Source organism: Pezoporus wallicus, unplaced genomic scaffold, assembly GCF_028554395.1.
Source record: "Pezoporus wallicus isolate ANWC-B61680 ecotype Strahan unplaced genomic scaffold, APGP_CSIRO_Pwel_v1 contig_865, whole genome shotgun sequence".
NCBI lineage: Eukaryota > Metazoa > Chordata > Aves > Psittaciformes > Psittacidae > Pezoporus > Pezoporus wallicus.
Genome location: NW_026636827.1, coordinates 2,456,657 through 2,483,188, shown reverse-complemented (window position 1 = coordinate 2,483,188; position 26,532 = coordinate 2,456,657). Strand labels below are relative to the sequence as shown.

The 26,532-nt window shown below is 35.7% G+C and overlaps 1 protein-coding gene across 5 annotated transcripts in view; it reads right to left on the bottom strand.

The window, feature by feature from the left end:
- ZRANB3 (zinc finger RANBP2-type containing 3) overlaps positions 1-26,532 on the bottom strand; it is a 49,301-nt gene that overhangs the window by 21,162 nt on the left and 1,607 nt on the right. For 4 of the 5 annotated variants that reach the window (XM_057401854.1, XM_057401851.1, XM_057401852.1 and 1 more), the window contains exons 2-5: positions 22,890-23,048; positions 7,032-7,050; positions 4,730-4,908; positions 1,369-1,600 (exon numbers count right to left, since the gene is read on the bottom strand). In XM_057401854.1, the coding sequence (XP_057257837.1) occupies positions 1,369-1,600; positions 4,730-4,908; positions 7,032-7,050; positions 22,890-23,041 (582 nt within the window). In that variant the 5' untranslated portion in view covers positions 23,042-23,048. The remainder of the gene's footprint in view (positions 1-1,368; positions 1,601-4,729; positions 4,909-7,031; positions 7,051-22,889; positions 23,049-26,532) is intronic. The other variant, XM_057401855.1, reaches the window with a different exon arrangement.

The window sequence follows — 26,532 nt, the reverse complement described above, 5'->3', positions numbered from 1 at the left end:
CAAGACAAAAGTCAGAGAACTGAAAAGCAGTATTAAGAAAAAAAATTAGAAAACAAGCCAAAATAAAAAACCCTCAAAGCCAAAAACCCCCAAAACCCCCACCAAACCCAATTTAATCACCCAGCTGAAATGCTATTTTGATATAGATCTAGGTCAAACAAGAAACTGCCTGTAATTATTTGCTATAAAAGTACAGAAATACAAATTAATCACGTTTTTTGTTTCCTATACATATTCCTTTTAAAGACTTCACAGAAAGATTCTGCTTATGACACAGAACTGATTAAAGAGATGTAGTGCTTTTTACACTCTGCCTTATAAGCCATGGTAGAACTTTGGTGTCACTATAAAAATGTCTGAATTAATTTTCCATTTGTACATCAGTCTTGACCACATTACCATGATCAAGGAAACCTTGTATGGAATTTTCTTCAAAGGCCTTTTGCAATGTTACTTACTGATCTTCGTAGCAATGTACAATACACTTTCTAATTTCAATTTGTCTTCCAGGATTGGTTGCAATATCTTGGTGCAGGCAGTTTCAGAATTGCCCATACCCACAGATACAAACATTTGTTTTAAAGTTTAAAGCAAACACTCATAATACACCAAGCCCTTTTTCATACACTGGATATCTTTCTCGAGATATAACCTCTCTGATCAAATTAAAGGGTCTTGACATAAGTTCTATTTACACAGCAAGAACCTCTAAACTGTAAAGTATTACCTGTATAACCCTTACAAGTTCCTCGGACACAAATTAGCTCTTATATTCCATTAATTTCTACATTTGATAAATAAAGGCAGTTTTCTTGGGTTCGTATAAAATCCAATTAATTTCATCTCTGCTCCTCCCCAGTTCTGTAAGCTGGATTTCCGCCAAGGGAAAATTTATCTTTCCGGGCTGCAACAAGCACAGGATGTATTTTTTTCCACTTACGAAATGCAAGTGAACATTAGGAATATTCAAAAGACCAGCAATAAATAAAGGACTTCCTGTATCAGATGATCAAGCAGAAGATTTAATACAAGTTCTTACCTACCAAGGACTCTCTTACACAGTAGAACAAAATAATTACCTACTTCGGCTCCTTATTTTCTCTTCCACCCAACAGTCTGTTACATGCAAGATTAATTTCTGATAGGAAACACCGTTTCACGTCACGGGTGCATGAGTGTGACACAAGTTTGTAAAATGTCAATGCAGTCAACTCAAAGACACCGTTTTGATTTCTCATACTTATTCATAATGCAGCAAGTGCAGGTTTGATGTTATAAAGCATATAATTGTACATATTCAAGTAAACTACAATATAGTTCATTTATTACTGATACTATCCTTAAAAACCAAAACACTATGTCAAATACCTCTTCAGGTCGTCCTAGAGCAGGTGTTCCAGTAAGAAGAATAGCTCTAAGAGCCTTCTGCACAATTGGCAACAAAATCTTGCTACGGGTGGCATTTCTGGATTTCATGTAGTGTGATTCATCAATCACAACTACCTTAAAGTTCTGCCTGTACAAGGCGTCTACTAAAGTCTGTGCACCAGAAGTTAACAGGCCATACCCTAGAATCGTTACTTTGCTGGTTGATATCCTCCTAAAAGAGAAAATCCAGAAGTTTTCTTAGCAAGCTTTCATTATAGAAAAATGGAAATAGCAAAGGAATTGCACCAAACTTTTTTCAAAAAGGACATACATACGATTGATTAATTAGTGGGCTGTCAAACTAACAGCTTTTTCTGTTTAAAACATATTAACACCACACACTTACAAATCACACACATTTCACTGCCACTTTAAAAGACAGACATTGCATTTAAAAGGAAGTTTCTTTATCTGGTTGCATTGCTTCAACTTGTGCTGCTTTCCAGGAGTATTGCATAGGACAAATCTACTTTTTGGATAAAAATATTACACAAGTCAGATCATTATGAGCACATTATGTAAACAGCACCTAAACACACAAAATAATAAAAATCAAGGCACAAGATGAAAATTTAGTGTTTAGTTGGAAAGGAACTTCTTACAATAAATTTAAAGGCATTGATAGGCCCAAGGCACAAATTAATTTTTAATCACTAGAGAGCACTGTAGCCCTTCAGGAGCCTTTGAGCAGCACAGGAACTCTTAGAGCTGTTAGACAAACAAGTCACCAGAATGGGAGTCATAGCTTGTCTACCATCTGTCAGATGCTACTGCTCTGCTGGCATGATTTTTATTTGTTCTCCAGTAGCACCAGATCAAAGACCTAACTAAGCTGAAGTTTCCTTGAGTATTTATGAGGAAGAAAGTACATGCATGTGTACATTCATGCCTCTGGGTATGGAAGAGGAAATGGTTAAGAGCACCGGCACTATGGTCAATGCACTACAGATTCTGGCTGTCACTGCACAGATAAATGCAGCAACCGGGAAAACAAGTACTTCCCCTGCCACTTTGTGAAGGGTGAATAAAAAAATTTACAGAATTATTTATTGTTGGTGTAACCAATTTAGTCAAGAAACATCCAATTTAAAATTTTGTTAGAAATCATAAGAACATCAATCGATGCCTAAGTATATTTTAATCTGTTTAAATTAAGTTAAACAACTTAAAGCAGTAAATTCCACTGCTAAAGTTTTGAAGAAAAGCAAGTATGGAAAGGAGAGAAATCCAGGCTGAACATATGGAAGCAAAACGTTACAAAATGCTAAACCAAGTTTGGTAGCTGCATTTTTGCATTTTCTTGCAAATGTATAAAATATTTTTTAATGTTAAAATATTAATTAGTTCAACAGCTACCTCGCTTACAGCTAGGGAAGCCTCCTGGGAGTTAAAACAAGCAGAAACCCAAGTTTTCCTCTTCCCCTGCTGTTGAATAAAAGCGATAATGGTTAAGGTCTACTTCTTTTAAAATCTTAAAGACAGAAAATGAACAGAATTTTTTGCCATTTATTTTTGCCATTATTTTCCCTATTCCACATTTTTCCTTTCTGCATTCAGCACTATAAGCATGAAGTTTGTGTGCATTTTAGCTAAATAGCTTAAAAAAAAAAAAAAGGCTCATTGGATCCTTATTTTAGTTCCCATACTCCTGTGATAAACATACATATTGACTATTGGTAGCAACTACTACTTTTAAAATGCATTTTCATTTGGATTTCTCTGGTTACCACAAAGAAGGTTCCAAGCTACTGTCCCATCTGCACATCTTGGAGGCCAAGTTACTTTCTGATACTTCCCAGACAAGATGAAGATCCGTCTCCCTTATGCAGAACTTTTAGAACAACATCTAGACACTACCATGAAATCAAGCACATCATTTACAGTAGAGCAGACTAAACAATACCCTTGTAATTCAGTGTAATAGGAGAGTTATTAGAATAACAAACAAGACTGAAAGTCTCTCTTTGGTAAATTCATGTTATTAAGTCTAAAGATAGAAAGCCTAGGACATGATGATGTTTTCAGTTATTTAGAGAATACTTACTCTAACTCACAAATGTTCTCAGTACACTAAACAGAATTTTAACAGTAATTACTATCTTGTTTTAAACATATACCAAAAGTTTTCTAAAAATGTGTTCAAAATGTTTTACAGAAGCTAATGAACACAAGGTAATTCATCAGAGTTGAGAAATAACTGTGTATGTTCAGTTCGAGACACACTGAAGTAATCTAATTTTCAGCAGACGAGCACTTGCTATTTTGAAAGAACCATAGAACCGTAGAACAGTTAGGGCTGGAAAGGACCTTAAGATCATCTAGTTCCAACTCCCCTGCCATGGGCAGCAACACCTCAGCAGACCTCTCAACTTCAAAGGTGATGAGCTACAAGTATAATATAATAATACAAAACTGAGAGGAGTGGCTGACACACCAGAAGGTCATGCTTCCATCCAGAGGGACCACAACAGACTGAAGAAAAAGGCTGACAGGCAACTCATGAATTTCAACAAGGAGTAGATAGTCCACCAACCAAGACAATAGTAGATAGTCCGCCATTTCCAAGATAGTTCATCATCTTGGAAAAAAACCCATGCACCATTATCTGGGGGCCATTCAGCTGGAAAGCAGCTTAGCAGAAAATGACCTGGGGGTCCTGGTGGGTACTAAGTTGAACGTGAGCCAGCACAGTGCCTTTACAGCAAAGAAGGTAAATCGTATCCTCAGCTGCATTAGATAAAGTTATTAACAGCAGATTCAGGGAGGTGGAGGTGATCCTTCCCCTGTACTGAGCACTGGTGAGGCCACACCTAGAGTGCTGTGTCCAGTTCTGGGCTCCCTAGTACAAGAGAGACATGGATGTATGGGAAAGAGTACACCAAAGGGCCATTAAGGTTATTAAGGGCCTGGAGAACCTCTTCTGTCAGAAAAGGCTGACTGGGACTGTTCAGCCTAGGGACGAGAAGACTCTGGGGGGATCTTACTAATGTAAATACCTGGAGGGAAGGTGTAAAGAAAATGGAGCTGGGTTCCTTTCCATTGTGCCCAGTGACAGGCCCAGAGGCAATTGGCACAAACTGAAACACAGGAAGTTCCTGCTGAATATGAAGAATGCTTTTTTTTTATTACTGCAGGTGTGACTGAGCATTGGCACAGGCTGTCCAGAAAGGCTATGGGGTCTCCATCCTTGGAAATACTAAAAAACACCTGAAAACAGTCCTGGGCAACTGGCTCTAGGTGGCCTTGCTTTAGGACAGCAGGGCTGAACAAGTTTGTCGGCAGAACAAAAAACTTTACTCACCCAGTATCAGTTTTGTTCTGAATGATGCTAATATCATCTGGAGAGAGTTCTGGAATCCACTTCTCCATCTCATCAACCCAAGGGTACCTCAGAGATGAAGGTACTACAATTAAGAGAGGCCATTCGTTTTTATAGTAATAGGAGATGGCAATTGCTTGAATTGTTTTACCTAGTCCCATCTAGGAAAAGAAAAGATAAAAATTAAAACCAGAAGTTTCTGCTTAGAAAGCATATTCCAGTCCATCAAAATTATTTTGCAAAGACAGAACCAGATAAAGGAAACAAAGCCAAAGAGCTATCTGCATAGTATCTATTTCCTTGTCAATTTGTTACCACAGATCATATTTTATGAAAGTAGATGCCTCTCTTTAAATGGATTAAAACATATATTTTACCTAGTTAGCTCACTAAAGCTGAAAGAAGCATTTCCATTCATTTCAGAAGAGTTTCTTTCCAGGGCCTTAGTAGGGTAGGCTATAAAGATCAAACTCTTTAACTTGTTAAGCTACCAAAAACATTTTAAAAAGACTATGCAAAGGACAGAAAAATATGGGATGTCTTCTTAAAATAAAAATGACAACTTTATGTTAAGTTGCATACACAACTGAAGAAAAAAGGAAGATCTATATGAAGAACTTGACTTTTGACCCAGGAGGTCAACAGAAAGAAACTACTGCTTTCATTCACCACAGCTACCAGTTTACCACAGAAGAGAAAGTCCATCTAGTGGAGAATTCAGGTTACAGACAAGCTGAAGGGTAAAGACACAATATATAGATACGTATTTAACAAGAAAGTACTTCATATTGTATAGGTAAGAACACTCCCATATAATGACTTATAGATAACAATAGATGAATACTGGATCCAGAATTTAAGGGTTTGCTTAAAAAGTAAAACCTCCAAGATTTTATCAAAGAATGCAGCTATTTTCTCTATTTGTTCACGCGACATGAGACATTTCCAGACTCCTGTTAAGCACTAAAGCAGAGACTGGCCTTAAAGTATTCTTTCACTTTAAGATTACAAAAGCAATCTTGAAGTTTGGATTATCCCGTGGATATTTCAATTGATTTGCTGCCATCTAACTATTCATGGTACAGACATAAAAGAACAACTTATATCCTCACTATTAAGTTTAAATGGACTGATGTAATTATATCATGAGATTTCCCAGGTATAGAGGAAAACATAATGAATATTTCTACTATTAATAGAAAGAAAAAAAGTCAGAGAAGTACTGCGATATTAAATTTCCATTCAAAACTGCCAAGTTTTCATTAAAACTTTCCTGCAAGCATCCCTAGCATCACCAGTAGTGCTTGAGCCAGCTGAAAACAAATCCAATTGGGAAAAAAAAAAAAAAAAGAAAAAAAGTTAATTTTTTGTTGGTTGCCACAGCTGTCTCACTAACTCAGACTGCCCAGTCACTGGTGGTGGCCCAGGCACCTGAGCTGAAATAAGCAGGGAATAAATGGCATGTCTCTTCACAGTAGCACACCTGTTACTGAATCTATATCCCATATAGCTGATCACCTGTCTAGGTTAGATTCCCATCACACACACTCATTTTCCCTCTTCATGTTTCAAGAAAACCTAAATTAGAATAAGGAGACTACATCAATACCCAAACATTACCTCTTTTTTGATAAAATTTTAAATTGACAACACATCAAGAACATTATACTCTAATAAAAAAATGTTTTGTCTGTGGGAAGAAATGCTGGAATCAAATTTCCCTAACATGGAATAAAATACAAATTTTCAACTGTATGGGAGTAATGAATTTCACTATTACTGCTTGATCAGTGCATTTAAGAAAATTCATCTTTGGAAGGCATATCTGTTCAAAATCCACCTCTTTGGGCCAGGAATGTCTCCTGATCCATTAAGAAAAGCTATGCAACTATAAAGTGCTAAAAAATAAAATAAGTCATCTGAGTTAATATTTTTAAGAGTGAGTAATAGAGGAGACTTAAACTAAATAACCTCCTAAGTTTTCTCAAAGCTTCTTTTAAGCTTATGTCAGTTTTCATGTTTGGCTTTGTAGGAGGGGTTTGTTTTTTTTTTGTTGGTTTGTTGTTTTGGCTTTTTTTTCCTCTGTGCATGTAGTTAAGTTTTGTTTGTTTGTTTCATGTGCCTCTGCTTAGATATTTTCAGATTATCTGTTGAATATCACAGGAACTAGTGATATTCATTACCAACCTTTCTGCCCACATCTCTCAAACAAAAAAGGTTACATCTGCATGAAGCACATTCATATATGAAAAAATGGTGTTAGAGAAACAGAAACATCACTTACCTCATCAGCAATCATGCACCTAAATAAGAAATAAGGAGAGAGAGGAAAAAAGCAAAAATTAATAGTAAATGTAACAAATAAATTTATAATAAACAATTTGTAAGTATTGGTTTAACTTATGCATTTACTGAATCAATGAAAGGAAAAAAGGTAGACTTCATTCCTATAGATACCAACTGCAAAAAGTAAACTTATTATGAATTTGAAAAGAAGTATGCCAATTATTGTAAAAATGTAGATTCAGTCTGTTCGCATTACTGAAGAACTTGCACTATAAAACTGAATTGCTGCTTTGGTTTAGTGGTAAATTACTTGTACTCTTAAGTGACATTTTCAAAGCAAGAAGGGCATCTTCAATATTTTTTGTCTTTCAGATACACCAATGGTTTTGCTGCTTCATGATTATGGATTATTTGTATGTCAGAATGATTTTAAAAGCTGCTTTCCAGAGCTGTCACATTTGTTTTGAAACAGAAACAGACAACCCCTCTCCTTCACCAACTGTATTAGCTAAAGTAGTAAAAAAATTTACTTAATTTTTTACCTGTTTTGAAGTCACTTACTTAATGTTATGCCATGTGAAGACAATGATAATCCCATGCCTGCAGTCAAAACTAGCATCTGTTCAGCATCTTTACATTTTCTTAACACTAAATGTCACCTTTGATATGAATTTCTTACAGGTATTTTGAGTTACTTAGTACATACATTCTTAACTCAAGTAGGGTCTAGGGAACTTAAATGTTTCTAGCCCACGCAAGGTTCTTCATCAAATTTTTGAGACTGGATGAAGGATAAAGGAAATTATTTGATGGACATTTAGTTAAGCCATTAAATGGATAATGCATCTTTCCAAATGTGTACCCACAGTTATTTTACAATCTCAGCTTTCAACTACTTCACAAACTTTTACCTCTACTACTTTACACACTTTTCCAAGCTGGAATAACCTCCCAACACTAAAGCAAACAAAAAAAAAGCCCAAAATCTAACCAACAATCCTATCCAATTCAAAAGCATTATCAAAAGAATTACAAGAGCTTCTTCCACCTCTAGTAATTATTAGATAAAATACATATATCAAATTCACACACACTAATGAATTCAAAGGAAGGCACAAGTCCAAGCAAAAACTGTGAAGGTAAGAGGGAGGTGAGGAAACAACCTACTCCTGTTAAGTCTTTCAACAAGGAGATGACTTAAAATTTTTCTTTTTTCCTATAGCAACCCTGGATTGCATGAAGATACAGATTTACTAAGTATCTTCAGACTACAATCAACAGCAGGGAATTCCAAGGCAAGACCTGAAATGGGCACAAAGTGTGAATTTCTCCAACTTCATAGCAATACCTGCTTGGGCTGCAGTTAGGCAACTGGCAATTACGTGAATTCTCCAACTGCTAAGTAATCTGGGAAGTTTTTCAAGTCTTAAATGATTTTCTAAATTGTCATAAAAAGCTAACTGGAAGAATCACTCCCACCAGTTGGTATCATAATGCCACACGAAGGGCATAGGCTTAGTCAAACCACGGACTGAGAAATACAGCAATGAGTGTGCTGTTCACTGAACTAAGTGACAGCAATAGACTGACAGCTCAATGTAGTCTATCACTTGGCTTGAGTATTTATAGATGTTTACTGACAGAAAAAAGGTGCCATGTCTCAGAAATGATGAAATATTTCAAGCCCTGGAAGGGAATAAACTTCACAGGCCACTATGTCTTCCCCTTGACTCAAGCATCCTTCTGCCTTGTGGCTTCCACTTATCTCCAGTAGCTTTCAGTCACAGATGCAAACTAGTCTTGATGAATTGCTCTGGATGAATTCCTCTTCATAGTCTGTTCCCAGCCACTGCATCTTCTAGGGAAACTGAAACTTCCTGTACTCCTATGCCACATAGCTAGATGTGCACCCACTGCACCATGTAACTGAAATTCAATGCTCCTTCCATGAAAAAACAGGAAAGATCTTCCAGGTCTGTCTATAATAAAATTTAACATACCAAGATATAACTGTTCTGTATTTTGATACTGAAAATCTTCTAAAGTAACATGGAACTGCTCCTGAATGGTATCTACTCCGAAGTTAGTGTAGCTACCCAAAACCACAACAGCAGTCTTTTCTGCATGAATCCCAGCCTAATGGATTAATTAGAGCTGTCATTATGTCTAATAACATGCATATTCCCATGGGGCCACAATGGGCATTTCTGTGGTCAGAATAGAAATCTCAGCAGAAGATGTATTTTCCAGACATGATGTACGAGATAAATATTTGATATTCTGAGAAACATGGTATACTGCTGTTAGCTCACTCCATCGGCCACTGTAAGTTCAATCAGTTTCTTTCAACTAACAAAATTATTTCAAAATATATCTAACTCAATTTTTATATGTAACAAACCATCTACAACACCTTTGTAACCACAGCTGCCACCCAGTTGTTAAGGATGGAGCGAGAAAGCTAGAGGAAGAAAACACAACAAAACAAATCCCCAAGTTTGCAAAGATTTAGGAAGGAAAAAGGCAGGAAGATAATTATTTTTTGGTGCCCCATGATTATGGGATTTTGGTGACTCATGATTGTGGGGCCTTAATGCCTATGATTTGCAGCTGAGCAAAGACATTTATTTGCAGACAACTAAAACACAATGCTAATTTAAAAATAATGTTAGCTTTTGCTCACTTCAAAGACCGGTTTTTTTTTCCCTTTATTTAATACTCATTAATTGCCTGAAGTTTACAAACCCAAGCCTTTCTTTTTGCAGATTCTTTTATAGAGATCAACTGCTTTCAGTCCAATAATCGTTTTTTTAAAAACGGTTTGAAGCCTGAAATTAGTTGGAATGCACAACAACCTAGTGTTGCAGGGGTTTTTAAACTCCTTACACAAATGGAAAAAATGAGTAAGACTGTATCAGTTAGCTACAGAGCAGAGGCATCTCAAGAATAAACCAAAGACCACCTTCAGCAATATAGTATAAGGATATCAGACCAAATGTACAAATATAGCAATAACCGAGAGTCTATTGCATCCAAGTAGCATATGGTAGTAAGGAAATGCGGTAAAGAGGACAGGAATACGAATGTTCCTTGCCAATTTGTGCTGACAAATACAGTATTTCTCAGTATATCAAGTTACATTTTAGTAGAACTGCATAAATAATGTAATGCTAATTAGGCCAGCTCAGACATACAAAAATCAGTCAGAATACGTAAGACCCAACTGCATTGTACATTGGCATATGTGAACTAACTCTTTGGACTCTCATTCTTTTTTTCAGGATAACAAGCAAAAAGGAAGAAATTTAGAGTGATTTACAAATTGCTTTGACAATCAGAAGATGAATAGCAATTAAAATAAAAAGCCTTAAAAACACATCAACCATGAGAACAGATTTTTTTTGCATAAAAGTAGATTTTTTCATTAGAGCAAAGTGTCGCCACGTAAATTTTGATTATGAGTATCTGCTGAAGAATAAGAAGCTGTTCTGTTTTTCTTTTTGCACTCATTTTCAGATTGTGCTCACAGAATCTTTGCTGGTATAGAGTATCTTTTCATGTCTTAACTTCCAATTAATATGTCTGAAGTGAAATTTCTTACATAGCAGCTTATAAATATTTATAGAAAATCATGTTGTTGCTGGTAAATCAAGTACAGAGTATCTGCCACCATTTTATCTATAAAATAACCACTCTTAAAAGATCACCAGTGTAAAGTGATCAACACAGTTTTATCTTCCTTGTTTCTGCACTACCAACACAAGGAGAGATTCGACAGAAACACCCATATGCTTAGAAGTTACATATCTATAGTGATATTTTACTATTTAGTTAAGTATTCATTGTCTTCCCCCAGTCAATGCTTTGTCATAAGTAGCTTGGATTTTCTTCCTATACTTGCAACACACACAGTTTTTTAGTCATTCAAACATTCAGCTACACACATCAGATTGATATTAATCAGGTACACAAAACTGTTTTTAAAGCTCAGTTAAGAGTATCTGAAGGTGTTAAGTCCTGTGTTAGGACAGTTAGCAACATGAACCACTGCTTCGATGCACACTGTTTATACTGTAATTCCTAAAGTGCTACAGTTTTAAAATTGCCAATTAATTAACATTACTGACACACCCGATAGAAGTTTTGAAATGACACAAAAAGTAAGTTTATAAGTAGAAGTTAATAGAACTATTTTAAGTGTAAGCTGAAGATACTTTATGACTGAACGCATTTTAGAGCATTTATCCTCTGTAGCTTTCAGTTTTAGAATATAATACATTAAAATGCCTGCTTAATGTAGTTACAAAATATGAGAAGTCCAAAATTTTTTCATTAGACTCTAGGGCAATAAAAAATAGCTTATATTACTGAGAGGGAAGTCATCAACTGTTTCCCATTTATAATCACCACAATTAGATTTTAAATGTAAAGAACTTTCCTGTCATTATAGCTGAAATCACACAGAACTTAGATCTAATAGTTGCATTAATCTGTTAAAAAGCAATACTTCACATTTTGCTTTACATAATCTTAAAAATATGCAGCCTCTATTTAAAACAAACTTCAGGATGTTCTATATTATTGCAGTCAGACAAGTTGCCAACAGGAACATAAAGGTTCCATGCTGTCAGAGCAGAAGAAACAGATCTTCAGCTACACTGAAGGGACAAATATGTATTTTTGTTTCATGTATTTTGACTGCAAGAAGACAGACTTCTTGTTCTTTGAAGTTCAATTAGTCATTTCCTCTCAACTGGTAGTTACCCAATCTGAGCTTCATCATTCATATCCCATCTGTTCATATGACACCTTAATAATAGCTCTATCTGAGAATATAGATCAGAGCTATGATACACAGTTTCATATCCTGTTATAAGCTCAGCCCACATGGTCAAAAGTTTCAGAAAAGCAGAGGAAAAAAAATCATTTTAGATGTCTCAGTTACACTTACTCTCAGCAGCCAAGCCCAACCAGGCAAAAAGCACCAGAGTCAATGGCAAAGTCTTTCAGATTCTTTCCCATTTTAATTTTAAATGTTTCCCTTCTTCGTAGTGAATCCTGTGGCTAGCATTTGAATATCTGTCCATTTATCAAGGAAATCTGCTATTTTTTCCTAACAGAAAGCATTAGAATCTCACCAGAGTGTGTCGCAGATGCTGCTACAATCTTCCTACTATTCGTAACCCTTTTGCAGTTTTAGGATTAGCAATGGGCTTCAGACACAGTAGTATCTTTCATAAATAGAAGGAAACTACATAGTCTGGTCTCCACTAGGATTTAAAACCCCTTTCATTTTGAGACGTATTAGCTTTAAAATAAAATTACCTTTTTCATTAAAAAGCAAACATGAAGAGCAAAACAGGAAGCTTATTTGAGAATGTATCCTGGGAAGTGAATATGCATGCAGAGAGGACAGCAAGAAGTCTATTGTACTGGTTCACTGCAGGTGCACAAAGGTCCAAAGTGCAAGCACCTGAGGTTATACACAAAACCTATCACTGTGTCTGAAGCTTTCTTCTAAATGCGAAGAATCATGTAATTTAAGAGACTAGTCAGATGACTCAGAACCACAGAAGGAGGTATCAGGTGTTAGCATGCATCATCAGAACAGCCCTGTAAAGGTATCAATGACCAAGCAAAGGTGTGCTTACAGATTCTTACCACAGCAAGCCTTCGAGACAAATCAGAAGTTAGCAAAAAACAGGAGAAGGAACTAAGAAAGTAAGACAAAACCTAGCCTTAGGAAAGCTCTGGTCAGAAAAGCTCTGCCTCTAGAAGGACAGAAATTATAATTTTTCAAACCTCAGAGAGCTCCTAGTTGTGCTGATGTCAAGAAGATTGGAACCAACTTTGCAAAGCAGAAGGAGAAGCAGATGTCTAAAATTTTATGCAGATGAGTTGACTGGAGAAGAAGAAGGAAACTAAGGGTAAGCTCATGCGGCATATGTCATATAGCCATGAGAAAATAGTCTGTATCAGAAAGAGATTAATACTAAAACAGTTTCATAAAACGAGTGTCAGGGAAGAAAAACTGTTTTAATCAAAATAATTTCTATTTCTGTGTATCCAAGTCACATTCAGGTCACCCCTTTGGAAATGTCAGCAATATTAACAAAGCAAAAAATACAGTTAAAGTTTCTTATATAAATTATGGCTCCTTCAGCAAGGTATCTTTGCAAAGACAATCTGATTTTGAACTTCACTCTTGCAAGAATACCAATTAATAGCACACTGACATGTATCTAAGGTTTATACAAACAAGAATCCTACAAAGTCCTACAGTCTGTGCTAGAGGTTTCTTGTAAATACAGAAATAGTGGGCAATAATAACCTCCCTAAACTAGGCAATTCTGCTTCCTTACATTGAGGATTAAAAGCCAAAGGGGTATAGAAATCCAAAGTACCTATTGCTTGCTTGTGGGAATAATTTAATTTCTTGATTTGTTTTCAACAACTATTTATCTAGAAAAAAAGGTAGAACTGCACACAACTTTTTCAGAACAAACTCCTTCACTTTTAAGTGCATCTTCCAAGACAAACAGTCAAAGAAGTAGCATTTAATTTCTTAAAACACTGAAAAATTTTGTTACTACTCAAATGAATTAAAGCTGTTTTTGTTAATGCAGTCTTTGGAACATGTTGTACAGAGGAAGCTTGCATCTTTCTCTCACTAATGTGGGTGTCCTGATATTCTTGGGATTCTCACCTACTCATGTGAGTCAGTTTTATATAACGCTACAACATATAATTTACCTCCTACTCACAAGCCAACACTTTAGCACTAACATCTTAACCAAGGGTTATTTAAGGAATCTGAACTTAGTACATTTTTATATAAAACTGCGCAAGCAACCATTACATTTGTGTGTCAGTAATCACAGCACACAGTCCTAAAACTAGAACAAAGAGAGCTCACTTCCTTGCAATAATGATCAAGGTTGTTTCACCAAAAATAGATCTCCAGAAGATTAAGCTAGATTATACCCTTGCTCTTGAACTACACCAGGTATTTTAAAAATCCCTATATAATAAAAAGCCAATCCTTAATCTAACGTAAGATGCGCTTAATTGCCATATCTGAGGTGCTAATGTTTCTCTGGAGTGTAGAGAATGGTTGTACTGTCTCATGCTTTTCTCCACACTCTTCAACGTTTAACGCAACGTTTAATCATCTAAAATGCTTTACTGAGATTTGAAAGCTATGAGAGCATCGCTGCCAGTGTGTTCTAGTATTTTAGCTTTGACCAAGACATATGGAATAACACATATCAAGTTGAAGGTTAAGCTCAGACAATTCAATAGGTTTTTAGAATATATTAATTGAACTGTTAACTGATAGAAATTCTAGTCAAGATGACACCTAATTGTGATAGTGAAAACTCTTCACCTATTCAGTCACTGGCTTCAGAGACAAACTGGTTCACCAGCTGATTCAGTGCAAGAAAAATTGACTTCAGTTAATTGGAACTGTAAGAAAAACATCAACAACTTTCAACTACTGACAGCCTATAAGCTATAAACCTTAACCTTGGTATTAATGGCATGACTGAAATACCTGTGATCAACAGTAGGTCTTCCTTAGTATGCAGCCTAATGACTTTCAATGAAATGTAGGTACTTATCACAGCTTTTCCAATAAGTTCTGCATTCCCAAATGACCCTCCCTCTGCAGTGCTTTGCAGTGCAAAAGCTACAGAAGAACTACTCTCTTCCTGTCATTCCTCTTTAAAGTTAGCTGAATCAGGAAATAAGGAAAAGAATTATCTAGTCTCTTCATTTTCAACAGTTCCCAGATTCAATGTCTCTTCCCTCCAGTACAAAAGGCTCTCAAAGCCAGTCTTAAGTTTCCTCCTACCCTTTGCTCCTTCTCCATACCAATACTTTGAAATACTTTTGTGCCTTTCAATTACTTCAAAAACCACCCATTTAGCTGTTGACAGAATATCCTACTTCTTTCCTGACATGTGTCTCCGAACTAAGCAATTATGCTGCTCTTTTCTAAATTAATTTATCTCCTTTAACAGGTTCCCCCTTCAACACAATACAAAGACATCATAAAATATGTGGATTTTAATTGTTTACCCAGCTACCTTTGGGGTAGTTTGCTCTTATGTCTCTCTGTTCTCCCTCTCCTTTCAACTGCCATTAAGTCAGTCAGAATCTGACTCATACTTGCTTAAGACCTTGTTTTTTCTCACTTGCCTGAAACTAGCTTGTCTCACATTCTCAAAACTGATCACTTACATTCTGCCCTCTCCCTGATGCTTACATTTAAACACACCAATTTTTTCACTGTGGATTCTCCCCCTGCAAACTTCCACACAGCTAACACTAAACTCACTTCCCCTCTCTCCATTAACGGCTGGCAACCTATTACCTACAGTCATAGTCTTCCTTGGTTCTTCTGCCCAACACATTGTGCTCTTCATTTCTAAAAATCTCTTTTCTATTCCTGCTGCTAAAAGTCCATGTTTAAACCGAGGTAATTCCTCAGATTACTACCACTGTTTTTTTCTGTTCTTGAATATTTTTTTTTTTTTACCTCAAAAAGTTTTTCTCCCAAATGACATTCTACATTTGCTTTCTGACAATGCATTTTTTTGTTCCATTTGAATTACCTCCCAGTTCCTCCAGCATCACTTCCAAACAAGCCTCCTTGGCCATGACAGCTCTGCAGAATTTGGCTCAGTTTCTCATTCAGACTTCCTGCATCTGAACCTCATTCTGTGAGTTAGTTCTCAGCACTTCTCACATTCTGAAACATTACAAACCAATGTCTTTAAACAAAGAAACCTTTCTTTAAAAACACAGTACTCGCAGAAATACTCCGTATTTAATTGCTGAAATGTATTAACTGTTTGATCCTCATTTCATATATCTAAAATTAGTTCCTGAATATGTTGGAATAAAGGATTTATTTCTTGATCTAGCAAGAGACTTATGGCTTGTTTTAAACATCTCTTTCAGAATATCTAACTACAATCTACTGAGACTACAAACAGAAATCACATTAAAAAATTACAATTGTTTTATCCTCAGCTCTCTATGATCTGAAGATCTACAAATAGAGACACTTGTTTATGGCACCTGATGCTGCAAGTCACCAAGTACAAATTAAAATAAAAAAGAAACATTCCTAGAAGCAATCCTAGACATGACTAAAACCCCACTCCAAACAAAAAAAACACCCCCAGCAAAAAAAAACCAAACAAACAAGAAAACACACACCAAAATGCCTCCCCCCTCAAAAAAAAAAAAAAAAAAAAGTGAATTTCCTTTTCTCACATGCAATTTAAGTAATTTGGTGTCTGTCAAAGCCAGTGTAACAGAGAGAATAAGCAGATCTCCCAGAAAAGACTATGATTAACTTCATCTTGTCTGGTTTTGAATTTACTTTCTTCATGTTAAACTCTGAACTCTCCACCTTAAGATCAAATTGGTCACAAGTTTAATAGCAAGAATTTAAATGAACTCCAGTCTCACAACAACAGCGATACTACAGAATTTGGAGTCATTAAAGAATATTCTGTTTGGTACTTAAACCAGTTCCACATCATTATATGCAGCACATAAGAATGATAGACAATCACTGTTACATGCTCGCAAGGAAATAGTCAGAATGCTAACTAGGGTTTCCAGCAACTTATTCAGTACAACATGGCAAAGTATGAATAAAACTTGAAGAAAATTTTTTCTTATAAATGCTCTCCATAAATATGTATAACTATCAACATAGTCAGTACATAATCTTATAAGTAATGATGATATACTGATAATTATCAAATAGCTATAGCTCCATAAAATATGAACTCTCCATGCCAACCTTTTCCGTTACATTTTTCTCCCTTTAGAAATCAATGGTTATTGTTTTCACTGCATAAAAGAAGTTGTACGCTACTTCCTCAAGTTAAACTAAGACATGAAGTAAACTAATAGACTGCAGTGTTGTGAGGACTTAAGACATGAAAAGAGTAAAGCAAAACTAAACTGAAAATAATACCATACCTTTCAGAAGAGAAATACTGAGATATAACACAGGGAAACAATCCAATAGTAACCTGTAAAAAATTTTGGCAAGTGTTCCTTTAAACCTTGTAGCTGATTCTGAAAAAATAGATTATTTTAGACAATGGTAGAAAGCATTTAGTCTTGCATTCAATCACAACACAGACTTGCAGCAACCTGTGACCTTTCAAACAAAGGACAAAAAAAATAGATGTAAACAGTAACAGATAAGTAAAGATGCATATAGGATTAGTGTTTCAAAATGGAAAGGGAATAAAGATCTGTTTTCCTCTCTGATTTTTTTTTTATACATAGCTACTATCAAGGACAAGAAACTGGAGAAAAGAAATACACTAAAAAAGCAAACCTATCAGTAATCAAAGATCAAAAAGTAGTAAAGATAAAGGCAAAGCTCTGGTAACTTAAAAAGGCAATACAAGAAAGCAACAGTGGCATTATACAGGAGAAAAAGATTCATAGACAACATAAAAAGCAGAACTAAACTCAGTTAAAATTACAAAAATAAAAGGGACAAGTAGTTAAACAGAAGTGTAAGAGAAAAGGACCTACTGCTCTAGCACAAACTAAAATGTGCATGGAAGCAAATGGAGACTGAACGTATTTTCTATTATACCAGCATCCATAAGCCAGAAATATACCTTCCTTAGACACTCGGATCAAATGGGAAGGATACTTTTCATACTCCTTAATGGCAAATACAGAAGAATTCACCTAATTCAGGCTATCTAATTCAGAGTCTATAGACAAAGAAAGCCTAACCTCTCCCTCAAGATCTAAAACATTCAATTAAAAGACACATTTTTACTCCTCCCCACTCCTGCCCAATGCACTGGTCATGCAGACTATAGAGGGGTGTCTTTATGTTCAGACTGGCTGAATGAGATACAACAAAGCAGATTCAGAATAAGAATTTCTGAGAACTTGAGAACTTTTATTTCAAGGTGGGAGGAATGCACGTCTACAGTGATGCAGATATCGACTCAATTTCTGTGAATTCTCATCACTCCTTTCTACTACCACTCTAGGAAGCTAAATAAATTTGTAGAAATTCACCTAATAATTTAAATATGACTTATATCAGAAATTTCTGACCCTACAAAAGGCTATACTATGGCTGGGAATTCTAAATATTTCTATTTGCTTCTTGCCAAAGAGCTATCATTTCTATGATTCAACTACTAAAACCTCAGCAGACTTTACCTTTTGAGTGAGGAACTGGAGCTAGAACCTTTTAGCTGTGTTCATAAGCTAAATTTTGGTTTTAGCCTGTTTTTCTGGTCTACTTTGAGGGTGGGAGGGGGGAGTTAATTTCTATAAAGATTGATAAAGTCTTTAAACTAAAAATCTGTTTTAAATAATGAAGAATTAACTATATGTTTCTCCTGTGTAGCTTGCTACGGATGAGAAATAATCAATGGAAAAAATGCACTATTTCGAAGTGCAGGCAACTGACTTGTGATAGGGGACACTCAGACTCCATTCTCTAATAAGCTCACTATCATAATGATTATCTGTAGCCTACTATCCAAAACAACATTAAAGACTACAATTTTTTCTTACTCTAGAAAATTACTGCCTAACAAGACAAATACCCTTTCATTAAAACTGATAGCTGTTAATGCCAGATTGGAACTCTATACCATATTACTGCCATTCATTGTCATTTACCTCTTTTTTTACTGTGTCTACATTCAATAAACAACAAACCAACATGAAGGGGGAAACTAAAAATCACATGCTCCAGAACACATAAATATAACTTAACGTATTACCTCTAAAACCTAAAAAGTACCATTATAAAGCAAAAATTACCTAGTAAAATGCAGATCCTGGTAAACATATTAATAAGCATTTCAATATTTAGACCAATTGATATATACCCCCATCCCCCCAAAAAAATTAGAAGTTATAGTATTAATGCACTTGATCCTCATGTAAGAAAGTGAGAAAAAAATACAGCAGGAAACTAGATTACCCCAGTAAAATGGTTTGTATGCATAATTATAATGGAAAAGCTAATTTCATGAGTGGTAAATACCTCCAAGTCCTCTTTCACATCCATAAGCAAGACAACCTAAACAAATTGTTCTGCCAACATTTCTAGGAAAAAAGTTCTCTGTGTGCCTGAAGGCATCTTTTTCAGATACCATCAAGAAGGCAAGCAATGCTAAGTAATGATGTTTGCAAATCACAGGCTGACAGTGTTTATTATAAAACTTGATAAAGCATTTAGTGATACAATTTGTGCATGTTATCCAGTAGCAAGAGAGCTAATTTTCAAACAACAGCATGCCTCTGACTTCTACAGTATATTCAGGTAAACAAATTGTTTGTAATTCAAGACAGATGTTGCACACTTCTAAAAAGAGAGGATATAAAACAAGAATACATGATAGAAAGATACATATTAGTAAAAGTAACAGTAAAAATCATCAATATCCAAAGAGAGATCTGTGCTCAAGACACTGAATACAATCCTTATCAGTACAATCAAGCCATTTGTCCATTATCTTTGCATCTTGGGTATTTTGCCCAAACTTACCACTTTTTCCAGGGCACTGTGCTTTGATACTGCCACCTCCCCTCCACTAACACCTGAATATTGGTCAGTGATTTCTCAGTATTGTTTAGGTTTTCATTATGAAGTCTGCCTCAGAATAAAATAGGGCTGAAAATGACACACTATTGCTCAGAACAACTAAACCCAATAAGCAAGATGACATCTTAAGGTTTTCACTTTATGCCTCTTCATTTGCAAGTGATTAGGTTATCCTGAGCTCTTAGGAAATGGGGATTTGCCCACATCTGCCCAAACTATGACTAATAACCAGCAAAGAGCAGAGAGAATCACTCACTTCTGCCCTGCAACAGCATACACACAACTGACCCTAACAGTCCTAAATATTCCCTAAGCCCATTGCTAAGAGTTTTTGGTCCTGGGAGAAGTTTGTTGCTTTCTATTTAAGATAGCTTAAAGCACACATAAATAAATAAATACACAGTAATGCCTTTTTAAAAGGTAACTTACACTTTTCCTGAAAGAAAAGCATAAAAATAAATTAGTTTTCAAGGTCAGAATTTGTGTGCACCCGTCTTCTCTGCACATTGAAGACCAAACACTGTTTCTATCCCAAGTACCTATTCAAAAGTGCCTTTCTGAAGAATAATCTCTAGTAAAGAGTAAGCAGCCATGCAGTTATTTACCTTTAAGACATGTCTGTGAGCTAAAAGGTTATCTTAGCATATGTTAACTACACACTATCTTGTTGGGTCTAAAATCATTAGTTCCGGAAAAGTGTAAGGTAGCCTCTGTTAGTCTACATGATGCCTTTGGAGCATGCACTGAAAAAGCCTTTAATTCATTTACAAATGAACCAAAAGCACAAATCACAACAGTGTATTTATTTTACCCTCCAGGAAAAGACAAAGGAATTAATAGCTTACTCTAAGCCCCTTCCACACTACAAATAAAAGTTTGTTCTAATAATATGCCCCTTCTCACAGGGGGTGCTTGTCTAACCTAAAATAATATTAAATCTCTTCAGCCAACAACAGAATGCTTTCTCTGCACCAGTTTCCTACCACTGCTGCAAAACACAGACTACGTGATGACTGCAAAGAGAGTACATAGCCTGAGGAGATGCACATACTGCTTACTTCTAGTCCCATGTTTATATATTTTTAAAACTACAAATGACATTTCTATAGAAAAGTACCAGACCTTGCCAAAATATACCACTGGGAATACTGGAAGAAGGCTTAAATCATTATGGAGTACACAAAATGAAAAGACTTGGGTGAGCCAAAGGCTGACAAATAAGAAAATTCAGCTACAAGCAGCAGAGGCTCTTGTTCTCTGTTCTGGGACAGAAAGAAAATTAGATCTGCCTGAGCAAGGGACAGACTTAAAAAATACTCCTCAGGAAAGTTTGACTTAATACATTTTACTTACATAGAGGCTGGCTGCGAGTGTGCACACAATTCCTCAATTTGACTCAACTAAGATAAAGAATTTGCCATGCCAAGAAATAAAGGTTTCTTGCAATAATGATGAAAATACTTCCATACATGTCACAGTAAAACCATCAACACCATACTACTCAATTGTTTTTGGTTAATGAGAGGTTTCAAGAAAAGAAAATAACATAAAGCTCATAACCCTAATGAAAATAATTAATTCTCCTTTTGACAGTCATTAGCCTAGGTATTCCAAACCTGTTCAGATACTTATTGTAGGCAACTGTTACTTCTCAAACAAAAAGAATGAAACATCTGATTAAAATTTATCTAGTCCTACAGTTAAGCTGCTTCCTGAGGAACTTCCATATTATATAATAGGCTGCAAAAAATTATGCTACTTTCAAACAGATCCACTAGCCTCCTAATTAAGAAACTACACACATTTAGCGTCTTCTGTAATTTCACTATGTGTATATCCAAATGCACTTTGATCGAATACTGCGTAAGCCTCACTTCCCTTTATTACAATCAGGTCAACCAAAATACGGTAGCCAAGGGCTTTGGATTTATTAAATTCAACTCCAGTGTAGACTTTGCTGTCTATTCTATCGAAGTCTCAGCCATCAATTAAAACTGTCTGCATTCATTTTCACAGTCACACTGTGCAGCAGGGAAGTGCCTAATATGACCAGTGCTCAAATAGAAATTAATGCCAAAACAGCATAACGCTTTTTACATCTCAGGCTTGCATGTTAGTGGCTGGGCTCATCTTTCTGCTCTGCTACCTCCTAGTCTGGCAGCATAGAACAGATGGCATGCTTCATTCCCTGAAGACACCAATGTAATAACTGTTGAAAGTTTTTGCCCAAATGAATAGAATTAGAGTGAAAAACTTCAGAGGAAATTTTAATTGATCAGAAGTTCCATATAATTGCAAGAACTGAAGATAAACACTTCCTTTCCAATTTTTCACCTTTAGCAAAAGAGAGACACATTTATTTTCTCCTGCAAAAAAATCACAAATGTTAGCAAGGAACCCCCTGAGGCCCTAAACCTCTTGTTCTGAGCAAGACAGCAAAGTATCAGAAACTAACTTCTTTAAAACCTAAGCTAAAATGATTTCATTTGTGCCAGACCTTTAAAATGTCATTGCGTTGAAGAGAACAACATGCAGTTGTTTCATGGCTTTAGGTTGCAACTGCCTAAATTTTCTAAAATTTTTAAACGTAGAAATAGTATTTCCCTTTTCTTTGCCCTATAAACCAGTAGCATGCTCTGACTCAGCAAAATATTTCCTGCTGCATAAACCATTTTTCTGATTTATCTGGTACTTAGTTGTTAAATGCCTACTTTATCAGTTGCTGCACTTGCTAACTGAGGACTCTGTAAGGCTTCTTCTGCTCTGCTGTTGCAGCTCAGTGAGCTCCAGAACACTCTGATTACATGCCAGAATTGTACCAAATTAAAAATAGAATACCACACAGATGCATCAAGGTCTGTTAGTCATTCTCTTAACAGCTCTACCACGCCATTAAGAACTAACGAAACAAATGTTAATTAACTTATTTTAAGAATTCTCTATTAACATGACAAAAAGGATGGTCCTGATATCAACCTCCTCTTACATGAGATCTTTGATACTACAGTTCGCTTTTCCATAAAGCATTATTAAACATTTCTTCATCTTCTGGGAAAAAAATAAAAAGCCCTAAACAAACCCTCATTTTAAACCATGTTATCTTATAGTTTAAGTAAGCTTTCTGTAATATAACACACCTAAGAGCTGCTGGTATTGCACAGCCTGTGTAAAAATTAAGATATTATTACCTGAAATAATTATTTTTAGTATATGACACAATAAAGATTTTACCTGCCACTTCTCTGAAGTGCAAATATGATGCCTTTCTCCTGAAAAGGAAGCAGTTTCTTTCTCAGTCTTTCAGGTAGAAAGGACAGCTTAGCATCAACATTTTCTGACTGAGAATCTTCAAGTGTAGCTGTGTCCTGCAATGTACTTGCCATGGTGAACCTGAGGGAAACACCACCAAAAAAAGGTGTCTTACTTAAAAGACAGGCCTGCAGTTATGTTACAGAATGGAACTATAATAATAATCACTCCATCTTTAAATACTCAGTATCTACATAGCTTTTCTCAAGTCTTGAGAATTCTTCCTAGAAAGCATAAATCAATGCATATTATGGAAGAGCCCAGCACCCTAGTATCAACAAAATATTCTAACTATAGCAGTATGAAGAGATCTGCATGTATCACTTCAGTGCTACAAAACAGTTAAGAAAGTTCCCTGTTTATGGATGAAAGTTATTTGCTATTCAAATACAGCTTACTTATAGACATTAAAATATAACTCTTTCTGGTTAATATTTTCTCACAGAAAAGTTACAGGAAAGAAAAGGTTATTTAATCTTCTGATGATGGAACTAAGAGTCCTCTAAAATTTTTAATCCTAAGAATCAAATTACAAAAAAAAAGGGCAAAATACACCCAGTTTGAGGGAAGGAAAAAAAAAAACCAACAAAAACAAAAAAACACTAAAAAAAAAAAAAAGGAGTAAAGACCTCAATGAAAATTCTCATACTGTGCTTCAGACTAAAAACACGGATTCATCATTTTTGTCCAAGGGGACAGGATCAGAGATGAAATACTAGCTTTTGTTCTCTTATAACTTCACTAGACTTTAAACAAACAAATGGTTAAAAAGCTCGGTAGCAGTCTGTGCTAACTAAACATGAAGAAAGCACCAAACCTTTACATCAAAGCATTACCTAATTATTTTGGATTCACGGCCTGTGTGATGAACAGGATTACCTTAATGATCATAGAAACAAACATTATCAACCAAAATAGCTTCTTGTATAAGTAACAGTAGATACTGTACTACCAAACTTTCAAACATATAAAGCCCTAGAAACACTATTGCACATGTATGAAAGCAAGAGTCCTAACTGGAAAGACATGAGTTCATGTATATACACACACTTAAGGACTTCCGTATAAACATGGTTTCAATCCTACTCTCAAAAAAATATAACTCAAGGGTCTGACCACCTGATGTTCCTCACTAGATCAGTGGAAGTGATTCACACAGCAGGAAGAACTCCATGGCTGGAAAGAGGCTGCTGTTGTGCTTCCAATAGCACGATCAAGGCAAAGAAAGCCCAATTTTCAAGTAAGTCTGGTACCATCAGAAAAAAGATAGGATCTTTTCTCCCTAGATTCATATCAGGTCACACACTCAAGATCCTAACCTAACAAGAGACAAACCCAAGTGCTGCTAAACCACCTCCTGATATAAACCACTGACTAGAACATAACCTGTCCAGAGATAAAAGATGGACGCCCTCTCAATGGCAATGAAATAGCCGATTATAGAGAAAGGAAATATGGATTATTTTTTTCTGCAAGCCAGACTTTCTGTATCATCTAATTGTGACTGTACTACTGACTATGGCTTTTTTTTTCCCTTCCACTTTTCTAAGTGCAATCTCTCTCATATCTTTAAAGAAACATTATTCTGGCATCCTGGGCCTCTAGAATATTCAACAGCAGATAAAAGTACTATTATCAGTATCAAGACTCTTTGATGCATGCTCATCACTGAATTTTGCTTAACAGAAGAAGGAAAGCCTCTGGTTTCCTCTGTATGCCCAAGAGATGCATTGTAAAGAAGAGAGAAGAAGTTAGAAAGCTCTGGTAAATACTGACTTACTCTCAGTTGAGGAAACAGAAATGTTTTAGCTCTAACTGTTGGGAAAGCAATGGTAATCACTTCAATAGTTCTACCACAATATTTTCCACAGGGTATTTTTTTTTCTTTAGAAGTTCATTAAAGTACTGCAAGACTGATGGCAAAAACCAAACACTAAACATTTCTGCAGAGCCAATCAACACGTATGCTTGCAGGACTGGCGGACCTGACAAACCTTTTCAACACTCAGTTCTGCGATTCACTCCTAAAGGAAATTTCTGACTCACTTTCTGTGATGATTTTCTGTGCTGTAAAAGCAAAGAAAATTATACACTTCTGATCAGCTTGCTACATAGCTTGTTGTGAGTGACAATATGAGAATGAAATGTTCACATAATTAACTTTCTGTTGAACCAAATTATGACAAGATTCTTTCACTGAAACACTGAATAAAAACTATGCAGTTTCAGAAGCATAAATTTGAATTAGAGGAGGCACATATGACTCATTATACATAGCAATACTACCATAAAAAATGTTTTTTTGCATCAGTTACTAGTAAAGTTCAAACTGACACTGCAGGTCTATCTTAAAAAGCAGCAACACAGAATCCAGATATAGAAAAGGTTTTATTTTTTTCTCTAGGTGAAAAATTAATGGATGGCAACTAATTACAGAGTAGGTGAATAATTAAGGAAGCCTATATGCAGTGAACAATAACTATTATAAAAACATATACAAGGAATAGTGTTAGCACAGCACAAGACAGCAGTGTGAACTGTGCATTACTAAACCTTTCACACATTGCTCTCTGGAAAGGCAAAGTAGTGTGCATAATCACATTATCACAATATTGTCCTAATTATCAACTTTATGTTTCAGTCCTTTGCATTTACCTTATCAACACTATTATTTTCACTTGGACTACAAGCTTTCAAAGATGGACTTTGCCATTTGCTGTGCGTATGTAGCCTACCAGACTTGTGGTTGATTCTATGGAATTCAAGTGAAAGAATACCTCAGGGAAAATATTTGATGCCTGAGATACAACTGCCTGTGAACAAGCACTTCAGAACGAAATTTTAAGAACTTAGATAACTAAAGGCTTGGTGTGGAGACCTAAATTTTCACGCATTCGGCTACAGAAGTTGCATGAGTAAAAAAAAAAAAAAACTATACAGGATTTTCTCAAGTTGTAAAGGAAATCAAGGATGAAATAGCTGAATTCCTAAACCCACTAACTTTTAATCTAAAACCGCTTTAGTATCTCAGGACTACGTAGGGGTCAATGATCCCAAATTTTAAAAGGAGGAACGAGGAAGACTTATGGATCTACAGCAGAACTCTCTTATTGTGCATAAAAAACAGTGAAAAATGAAGTGCAGAACTTGTGAACACAGGATAAATGCATCTTTTTGGTGGGAATCAACATGCCTTTTGTAAAGGTGGGTCTTATCTTCCAAGTCCGCTTAAGTGTTTTTGAAGGGGATCTGTAACAATGTACCTATAAACCTGTTGGTGCAGTCCAGTTTCTATGATTTTTCAAAATTAATGAAATTTAAACAGTTTTACAAATGTATTTGTACAGTAATTCGCAGGGAAAGTTTTAAGAAAGTCCCTCAAACTTTTATGAAAACTAAGCCATCATGTGAAAGAACTGCCCTGAAGCTTTTTTTTCAATACGAGCAGATAGACTGTTTGTATATAAGAGAAATATCATGAGCAATATTCTAAAGGAATCTGCTCCAACTTCTATTATGTTCAATGAATTCACAAATGATCTGGATAAATAAGTAACCCCTGAGG